At 46.4% G+C, this 10,029-nt stretch overlaps 1 protein-coding gene across 1 annotated transcript; it reads right to left on the reverse strand.

Annotated features, from left to right (window-relative positions):
- Positions 1–696: 696 nt before the first annotated feature.
- LOC310689524 (vomeronasal type-2 receptor 26-like) lies at positions 697–9,694 on the reverse strand. Its single transcript, XM_083467324.1, has 5 exons — positions 9,155–9,694; positions 7,419–8,231; positions 3,482–3,709; positions 2,382–2,508; positions 697–2,228 (listed from the first exon to the last, which is right to left on the reverse strand). The coding sequence occupies exons 1-5, from the start codon at positions 9,314–9,316 to the stop codon at positions 1,330–1,332; spliced, it is 2,229 nt and encodes a 742-aa protein (XP_083323450.1). The 5' UTR covers positions 9,317–9,694; the 3' UTR covers positions 697–1,329.
- Positions 9,695–10,029: the final 335 nt, after the last annotated feature.

Raw genomic sequence — 10,029 nt, forward strand, 5'->3', positions numbered from 1 at the left:
TGCTGACGCATGCAGATAAGTTGCAAGCTGCCTTGTTTTTCTGTCGTTCTAACCATAACACTGGGCAACAATTTTTCACTTTTTGAATGTTGTCTAGATTTCTACAACTGATTTAGGGTATTTTTGCACTGCTGAATCAGGAAATGGCATCCGTTTCTTTCCATCAGGTCAGGTTTACTGTAAACTGAATGGTGGGCATTGATAAAGGTAAGTACACGTAAATTGCATGTTGCTTCACAATTTTTCAAACTTCAGGGCTTGAACTTGGAACTCCAGGAATGCTCAGTGGCAGGGAGGTCTCTCTTCAGAGTCCAACAGTAGTCAGCCATCATGACTGCGTCCCAGTGACCCTGATACCTGGTCTCCATCTCTTTCATGTCCTGATGGAATCTCTCCCCCTGCTCGTCACTCATTGAACCCAGGTTCTCAGGAAACCGGTCCATATGTGAAAATAGGTAGTGCATCTTGACGCTCATGTTGCAGCCCAGGTTTCTGAAAGCAGCATGTTGTTGACAAGTTCTGCGTAGTTTCTGGCCTTATTGTTGCCAAGAAAGTTCTTCACTACCAGAACAAATGCCTTCCACACTTCCAGTTCTACTTCGTTCATTGAGTTTCCGAACTCTGGATCTCTGATGAGCTGACGGATCTGAGGACCGTCAAAGATGCCAGCTTTGAACTTCTGCATGGTCAATCCTGGAAAAGCCTGGCACAAGTAAGTGAAGCAGTCACCATCCTTGTCCAGAGCCTTGGTGAACTGCTTGATTAAGCCGAGCTTGATGTGCAGCGGTGGGAAGAGTATTCTGTCTCTGTCCACCAGAGGGTTGTTGATGACGTTCCTTTTTCTGCAAGGCACCAATTCCTCCTGCACAAGCCAGTCCTTCTTTGTGTAATGCTGAGCACGGTCCCTACTATCCCACATGACTTCAAACTGATCCCTTTTCGACATAATCACCCAGAACTATCGGACCTGAATACTTCTTGTCATTAAAATAATTATTTCCAATCAAAACAATTATTCGACATGGCATTTTACCCCCACCAACTTCTTCTAAAATGCTCCACACAAGCGTACATGTGAACAAAAACGTAAAAAAATGACATGTGGCCATAGCTCAAAAACATGACCTGATTGAGCAAAGCCAATGTGATTTTTGGATTTAGAGCATCAGATTCGTCCTAAATCAACTGAAAAAACACAGACAACAAATTTGTTGTTGACCAGTGAATCCATTCTAAACATAAATTTTAATCCAAAAACAACTGTGTGTGTTTCCTTTCTGCAGTGTTGGGTAGAATCAACATGGAATACTATACAAATCCGATGCCATCTTAAGTCCTTGTTCCCAGGTGCTCCTTTGTATTCAGATCAGGCCTCAGCACAATAATGTAGCACTTGGGAAGGAAGATGCAGCCCAGGAGCCCAGCACTGGAGGCCAACATAGAGAAGATCTGCACGGCCACCATGTACTTCCCCTTGGTGCTCAGGTAGGTGGGCACAAAGGACACCCAAACACTGCAGAAGACCAGCATGCTGAAGGTGATCAGCTTGGCTTCGTTGAAGGAGCCAGGCAGCTTCCTGGCTAGGAAAGCCACCGTGAAGCAGATGGCAGCCAGGAAGCCCAGGTAGCCGAGGGCAACATAAAACATGGCCACAGAGCCTTCGTTGCATTGCAAGATGATCTCTTCCGCCTGGGAATGCATGTCGGGCTCTGGGAATGGGGGAGAAGAGCCCAGCCAGATGGTGCAGATGAGAACTTGCACACCAGAACAGGAGATGACAATGGAGTTGGCCAGACTCTTCCCTAGCCATCTCCTCACCCTGTTCCCTGGCCTTGTGGCCAGGAAGGCCAGCACCACCGTGATGGTCTTGGCCAAGACAGAAGAAACAGCAATGGAGAAGATGATGCTGAAGGCCGTTTGTCGGAGAAGGCAGGTCGCTATTCTTGGTTGCCCAATGAAGAGGAAGGAGGACAAACAGGAAAGCAGAAGGGAGGCGAGCAGCATGTAGGAGAGGTCCCGGTTGTTGGCTTTGACTATTGGGGTTTCTTTGTATTTAATGAAGATTCCTAACACAATGCCTGCTGTAGAAGATAAGAAGAGGACAATGGAAGCTAAGGTGATCCCCAGATGTTCTTCATAAGCCAGGAAGGTGATAATCTTGGAGACACATTGGTCTCTGTCGTTGTTTGGATGCTGATCTTCTGGGCATTTGGTGCAACGTTCTGCATCTGAGGAAGAGGAAAAGAGTGGCTTCAGCATCCCTTACATCTATGACCACCTGTGCTCTGGAAATAAGAATGTGTAAAGAGTGGCAAGCAATTCTTTGTTCCTTTTTTGCAAAGGGCAAAAATGCTTCCTCTCTTGTAATCCTTCTCACCCACCTTCTTGGTTGGACATGGTTCCTTCCGCACATGGATCACAAGCATAGCAGCAAACAGGCTTTCCTTCTGGAACCACCTTTGCAAATCCAGGTTGACATATTTTGCTGCACCTGGAACGAGGCACGGCCTAACCATGAAGATAAGAAGGTGCATGGAGAATCAATAAACATGATAGGGCGGGGGGGGGGGGAGGGGGAGGTGAATTTTGACAGTTTGGAAATGACCGAATAGGATCTCTTTTCCCCCTGACCCTGTCCACTTTTTGCACAGAAGCATCTCTTTGTTCGTTTGTTCATGCAAGTTTTATATCACACGTTTATATACAATTCAAAATGTTGGTGCTGATCTTTAAAGCCCTAAACAAACTTGGACCTGAGCGCTTGAAGGTGTGTCTCCTTCCCCTTTATCCAGCCCTGACCCTGAGGTCCAGCTCTGAGGGCCTTCTGGCGGTTTCCTCCCTGTGAGAAGTCAGGTTACAGGGAACCAGACACAGGGCCTTCTCAGTGGTGGCACACTCTCTGTGGAACAACCTCCAATCAGATGTCAAGGAAGTAAATAATTAGCTGACTTTTAGAAGGCAGTCCTAGACAGAGAAGTATTAAATATTTGAGGTTTTATTGTGTGTTTTTAGGAGGAATTAGCTGCTCTTCTTGTACCAACTCGCTGTTCAGGTCTCTAATGTGGTTTTGCCAAACTTTAGGATTCGGGTAATCTCCCACATGCCAAACCACAAGGTGCACACACCTGGTTTTAAGATTTGGGGTTTAGAGAAAAACAGCCTATTTTGACAGGAGAGAGAGCGAGAGAGAGAGGAGGAAAGAGAGCTGGGTGCTGCTTTCTTTCCTCCCCAGGTGGACTGAGAGGGACCTGGCTGGGAAACATAGTCTGCCTTTTCTCAGGATGCCTGGGCGCTAGCGCATTCTTGAGCCTCCAGATTCCTCTCCCCTCTCAGCTGCTGTGGCAAGAAGGAGCAGCGCTGGCAGCTGAAACTGGGTGGAAAGGACACCATTGGTCCCCCTTCTAAGGTCATTTGGCAGGAGTGGCTCCAGGAAGAGCATGAGCAGGATCTCCTAGCCTTCTTCCTGGGTAACATCCTCTACCTTGTGAAACTTCTCAGGCCACTCAATGGCTTCTGGGTTGATGGTGAACTTGATGCCAGTAGATGCCTCTCTCCTTATAGTGCCAATCTTCACCAAAGTATGAGACTCATTGGGAAACATCACCCAATTCATAATATCAAAGTCAGGAGGCAGTTCCCAATTCTCATCCAAACACATTGTGCCCCTGGAAGTATTCAAACACTGGATTTCTTGTAAGAAAGGGTGGAGCTGGAATGACAGGGAAAACAGCAACATTTTATTTTTCCTCACTTGCAGCAAGCGACTTTCCAAAATAAGATTAATACAAATAATAAATAAGATTAATACAAAAGTCAAAATTCCTAACAGACGCATCGGTCTACTGGAACTAGCTGAGAGAACATCATTTCCACAGGTGATGTCATGAATGAGCCAGCTCCCAGGGAAGGGTTGCAGCCAACTGAAGAAAGCAGCCAGGAAGAGAGAGGGTTAACTGCCTTGCAGGATGAGCATTGGCTAGTGCCTACTCCCCCACCCCCTTGGAATGCCAGCTGATGAGGGAATGGTGGAGAGCTGACAGGAACGTAGTCAAAGCTCGCCGGAAGCACAAACCAGCAGGAAAGAGTTAAGGGACAGCCTCTCAGAGAATGAGGAAGAGGAGGGAGCTGACTCACTCTCTCCAAGGTCTCGATGAATGGGAAGGCTTGAAGATGAGAAGGAAAACAAAAGACGTATGAAATGAAAGTTCAGTTGCTTCTGGTTGCGCCGGAAGCATTCTTCAGAAGGGTCCTCTTGACTGATGATGGCAGAGGCTGTGTTGGAGCCGTCCGGAGTTATCTGTTTGTTTTGACCATAAATCATCCTTTTTAATAAACTACGCTCACTGTGTTATCAAGCCGGGGACTGGATTCCTGACTGGTGACCCCTTTATTTCTAGTGAAGATTGAGCAGATCAGAAGAATTTTTATTTGCATCAACCACAAGTCATAGCAATAAAATTGTCAGCATCGCCCTTGAGCCAGTGCCACCAACTGGACTCATCCACTTCAGCCCTGACTGGGCCAGGCGAGCTGGGTAGCACTTCCAGAGACCACCTTCTGCACAGGAACAGGTCAAAGTGCTGTGGACTCACAGCTTAGAGTTGTGAGCACCGGATTCACTTCCACAAGACAGTCGTCGCACACAGCGGAGTATAGCAGAGCATAAACAACTCGGAGAGCAGCTCTGTAGAATATCTTCTTTATTCTGTCTACAACTATTATACAACTATATACAGAGCTAAATGAGCTCTAAACGAAAATGCTGCACTGCACTGAGTGTCTGCAGCTGCTCTTAGCAGCAACCTTATCTATACACACGATCTCTCTCTAACACTCAGTCTCTCTCTCTCTCTCTCTCTTTGATGTGAGGCTGGAGCGGAATAAGTAGAGAGCAAAAACCGCCCCCTCCTCTCTGGAGAATCAGCAGAGAACATCAGCAGATTCTTGGATATGGGAGGGGTGAAATCTCCTCAAAAATAACAATATATACTGAAGATAGAGGTAAAAGCTTTAACTAAAATAGAATGCATTTTGGGGTTTACATCAAATAATAGATCTTATTCTAATTGCCGCCCATTAAAATCCTTGCAGTTTTTGCTGTCACTTGATCATCTTGATCTGCTAAAAGAAAGGACACAGTAACAATGGTTGAGCGACCCGGCATGGAAAATAAAAGAGGGGTAATAACCTCACTCCTCAAATCTTTATAAAGAGTGCACACCAGAAGGACATGAGCCGCTGACTCAATACTGCCATCTCCCCAGGGGCAGAACCATTTTTCCACTGGAATTTTTTGAAATCGACCCTCAAGTACAGCCAAAGGCAGTATGTTCAACCTTGCAAAAGTGCATCTATATTTTGGGATTGTTAAATTTTGCAAATAGCGTGCCAAATGTCAAGATGACCATGTGGAAAGTAGTCATACCATGGACAAAATTTCCTCATTGTGGCCAGATTATTCTGTCGCTCGATATCATGTAGGTCAGTAGTGGCGAACCTATGGCACGTGTGCCAGAGGGGGCACTCAGAGCCCTCTCTTTGGGCACGCACACCGTTGCGCCAGCACAGGGCCAGCAGAAGGTGAGGGTGGCACATCAAGTTCTCAGCTCAACTTGGGCAGCCAGAGCACCATGTGTGCGGCTGGTTGGCGTGGAAAACTGCACAGCAGGAGTGGAATGCGATGCCCATCAAGGCAGTGGCTCTCTCTAAAGCAGAGGTCGCAGCTCTTCTCTGGCCCTAGTTCATTGCGCCCAATTGTGTGGAGGCTTCCAGAACATATTGTGGCAATTAGTATTTTGCGCGAGCAGGTTGCAAAATAGCACCAGCAATGCTTACGGTGGGGCCTCAGTTTCGGATGCTGCCCAAGTAGGACAACATAGAGCCCGTCTGCTGCAGCACCTTTAGGGCTCCTTTTGCTCAGCCGCTCTGCACAGGATGCCCAGACCGAGAAGGCACCTTTGTGGCCAGGAAGGGGCAAAGGGAAGGGGCGATTGGGGCATCGGTCCCATTCAGATACTTGATGCTGTCCCCACACAGGTGCTCATGTTTTCAGAGGCTGAGCGTGGATTCTGGGACTTGTGTCTGAGTAGAAGTGCCTCAGATGGGGCGTCGGGGGGTGCAAAACAGAGCCACAACCCCCAGGGCGCATGTTTTCCCTTGGGGAGCCTCTGCTGTGGGTGGGGAGGGTGCAGCAGTCTACACGCGCTCAGAGGTGCGCTGCCGCTTTGGTGAGCCACTGAGAGTTCTGGATGGGCCTTTTCTGTGGGGGTTTGTGTTATTTGGTTATATTTTTTCTTCTCATTTTGTGTCTTTATGCTGTGAACTGCCCTGTGATCTTTCAACCAAGGATGGGATCATGGTGGACTGAAGGTCTTTCAATGACTCCTTGCCCACAGAGATAGTAGCCTGGTGCTGGATGATAGCCAGACACAAGCTTGGCTCCAGTAGTAGATAGGTAGCCGTGTTGGTCTGCCATAGTCAAAATAAAAAAATTCCTTCCAGTAGCACCTTAAAGACCAACTAAGTTAGTTCTTGGTATGAGCTTTCGTGTGCATGCACACTTCTTCAGATACCAAGCTTGGCTGTCAGATTTCACTTCTGAAAAGAAGTTGAAATGAAGCAATTAACCTCCGGTTGCTTTGAAAAGCTGGATTGTTGTTTTCCTGACCTGTGACTCAAGTGACTACAAACCAAGGACCATCCTCTTGCCCAAACCACGCTGCTGCCCCATTATTATGGACCACAAAGACCTCCCTTTCTTAATGATCTTTGGAATGGAAGACCATATTACACCGGTCCTGAAAGACCTGCATTGGCTCCCAGGACGTTTCCGAGCACAAGTCAAAGTGTTGGTGCTGACCTTGAAAGCCCTAAGCGACCTCGGCCCAACGGACCTGAAGGAGCATCTCCACCCCCATCATTCAGCCGGGACACTGAGGTCCAGCGCCGAGGGTTTTATGGCAGTTCCTTCCCTGCAAGAAGTGAGGTTGCAGGGAACCAGGCAGAGGGCCTTCTCGGTGGTGGCGCCTGCCCTGTGGAACGCCCTCCCAACAGATGTCAAGGAAATAAACAAATATCTGACTTTTAGATGACATCAGAAGGTAGCCCTATTTAGGGAAGTTTTTAAGGATTGCTGTTTTATCACGTTTTTGATATCCTGTTGTAAGCCGCCAAGAGTGGGCAGGGTGTAGTTTTTTTTTTAAATTATTTTATTTTATATTTTATTTCATTTACAAGTGTTTCTGAGTCTGTCAGAAAAGACCAAACCTTGTGAGTTTACTGTTTTCCGCACTAAAGAAGAAGCATTGAGTAAAAGCAACAAAGAGCTGGATTCACTGTGAGAAACTTTTGTCTCACTCCTACTTTTATTCCACAGTTAGGACAATGGATTGCAGTTTGCACAAGGGGGAAGGAAATACCTGCCATGGCTGAAGCCTTCCTTCTTCCCGTTCGGCTCCTTCTCCCACCATCAGCATCCGCCGTGGCCTAGATGAAAACGCAGCATTTAAGGCCTGGGCTGCCGCTTGAACATTGATGTAAGTGCCATAGCTGTCTGCAGACAGGACTCTCTCAATCTCCCCTTGGGGCAAAGCCCCCCGTTCCTCCTTCTCTCTGCATCTTATCCGGCCTTTCGGGGATAACACATGCTTGGAATATGAACAGTCAAATGCTTCCCACAAAAAATAGAAAAGGTGATTGGACAGGGATTCATCGTAACCATGTTTGGTGCTCCTTATTCTGGTCTTAATTGCGAAAGAGAGAGAACCTTGAATGTACTGGATGTACAGAGGAGGGAAAGCCAAGCTAGCGCTCATGTCCTGGAAAGCTGTTGTGATCCAGACTTTGGCCCCTATTTCCATCTCATAATACATAGATAGCTGTATTATTATTAGCATTCCCACTGTATCAGTTACATAGCAAACAAATACCCCAACTTGTCTCCAGTTGAAAAAAGCTTCACTTGGGTACCTCTGTTGATATACATCATCTTCTGTTAATATTTCTGACAAGACTACGCAGATCCCTCTTCTGATCATCAGAGGTGTCATAATGCTCTCAAACCTTTCTCCACTGTCATGGTCTGAAGCCAAGAGGCCAACCCACGTCCATCCGAAATGGAGGAGCAACTCCACGATCCCCTGGTACTGACTTTCCTCTTTGGGGAGCATCTGGTAGACGAAAGGGAACTGTGTTTTATCTTCAAGAACCTGGGCTCTGAAGCCATAACTGAGCTGGTGAGAAAAGGAAAGAGTAATTGTTTAGCTTTTAGGGTAGGGAGTAGATATTTAGTAATCTAAAATGATTGATATAAGTTGTGCTGGTGGGGCCAATGGGCATTTTATTCCGAAACATCTGGTGGTGCCAGGAACTGTTCAGATGAGAAGAAGAGGTGGAGACCCTCAAGGGAGGGGGCAGAGGAAGACAGCATGGAGCCAGGTTTGTGGTGGTGGGAAAAGGACGCAGCCCAGAAGACGAAAAGAGCTGGGGAATGTTGGAAGGTGAGGAAGAAGGGCAAGGTAGCAGATTCACCAGCCCTGAAGAGAGACAGGAGTCAGATGCAGTGGAGACAAGATCTGAGCCAGTTGAGACTAGGTCCCTTGGGAGCCTGCTAGATCTTCCTCCTTCCTCCAAAACCCGGTGTTTCACCCACATCACAGAGCAGAAAACGACCCAGAGGCAGAAGGGGTCCCTTGGCCGCCACCGTAGGCAGCAGGAGGGGTCTGATATGCAGACAGCAAGCTGGTGCAAGGGAGATTTAATTTAATTTATTATATTATATTACATTACTGTGCTGCTTTTCATTCGCAAAAATCACAAAGCGGCTCATGAACAGCAAAAACCTAATAGAACAACACTAATACAACATAAATCGTATAGAATAATTTACAAATCATCAGTAGAACAATTTTGTTCTATTAACCACTATTAGCAAAACTACTCATAAGCTAACCTGTACAGTTTCAACAAAAGTGGTATTATAAGATTAACAAAATAATACGCTATGGAAAAATATTAACACCCTTAACAAAACAGCAACTAGAAATGAACCCAGCCTGATGGCCAGCACATAGCTCAGGGTTTCCCCACTTAACTCCCCCCAGGAGAAAGTAGAGTTTCCTCCTGTGTCCCTCCATGCCCCCTGTCCCATCCATACCTGTGGGATTTTGTAGATGCCTGACATGGTGGAAATCTCCTTTGAGATGTCAGAATCACTCCTTCCAAGAACAGCCAGAAGGGGATTCTCTTCTCCGCAGTGATAATTGGGAATGTTTCTTCCACTGCCTGCAAGCAGCTCTAGCATGGCATCTGAAGTCATCCTGGCATCAAAATAGTTCTCATAGAGGCTGTAGCCAAGGGTGATGTTGGGTAAGAGCCTGAGATCCCAGTTGATCTCCTGGATGGTGAACAGGAAGGACAGGGTGGGCCAGTAGTACCTAGGTGTCTCACTGGAATAAATGGATCAATTAAAAAGAGTGAAACCGCTACTCACACTTGAATGAAAACAAACATGATATGATACACAAAGATTAGTCTCTATTTAATTAACTTATTGCATTTATATCCGACACTTTTCTATCCATTATACAATAAAGATTAGGAGATCCGTGCTCTAATCCAGAAGTGTAGATGTACATAGTCTCTCTGCAGAGAATAAAACAGAGTAAGAAAATGAATCTCCCTACTCCAAAATTTGTGAAATATTGGGAAGTTGCTGCAAATGTTTTGCCTCTGCTCTTGCCTCAGGGGTTTGGGTCCTTCAAGGGGGGGCTGTACAAATTTACCAGCTGTTATTCAGAAGGAAAAATGGGGGTCAAGTCGGGGAAATGTTTTATGAAGGGTGACCAGTGGGTTAGTTAGGAGCAGTATGAGTCCAGGATCTCAAAACATCTTTACTTAGAAGGAGGATGAGAGAGGAGGAGGAGGAGGAGGAGGAGGAGGAGGAGGAGAATTGCTCATGTTTAAGAGATCTGACACCATAGCATGGAAGTTTCTTGGCTTTTTTGTTTTATTTATTCATTTTGTAGAAAG

Source organism: Podarcis liolepis, assembly GCF_965112155.1.
Source record: "Podarcis liolepis genome assembly, chromosome: 12".
Lineage (NCBI taxonomy): Eukaryota > Metazoa > Chordata > Lepidosauria > Squamata > Lacertidae > Podarcis > Podarcis liolepis.

What these genes read in the sequence shown, in the direction of transcription:
- LOC310689524 (XM_083467324.1), bottom strand. Translation starts at nt 9,316, where the DNA reads ATGACTTCAGATGCCATGCTAGAGCTGCTTGCAGGCAGTGGAAGAAAC. An exon ending in GGCCTGAGAAGTTTCACAAG is followed by an intron (nt 2,509 to 3,481) that starts GTAGAGGATGTT and finishes CTTCATGGTTAG; the next exon opens with GCCGTGCCTCGTTCCAGGTG. An exon ending in AACCATGTCCAACCAAGAAG is followed by an intron (nt 2,229 to 2,381) that starts GTGGGTGAGAAG and finishes CCTCTTCCTCAG; the next exon opens with ATGCAGAACGTTGCACCAAA.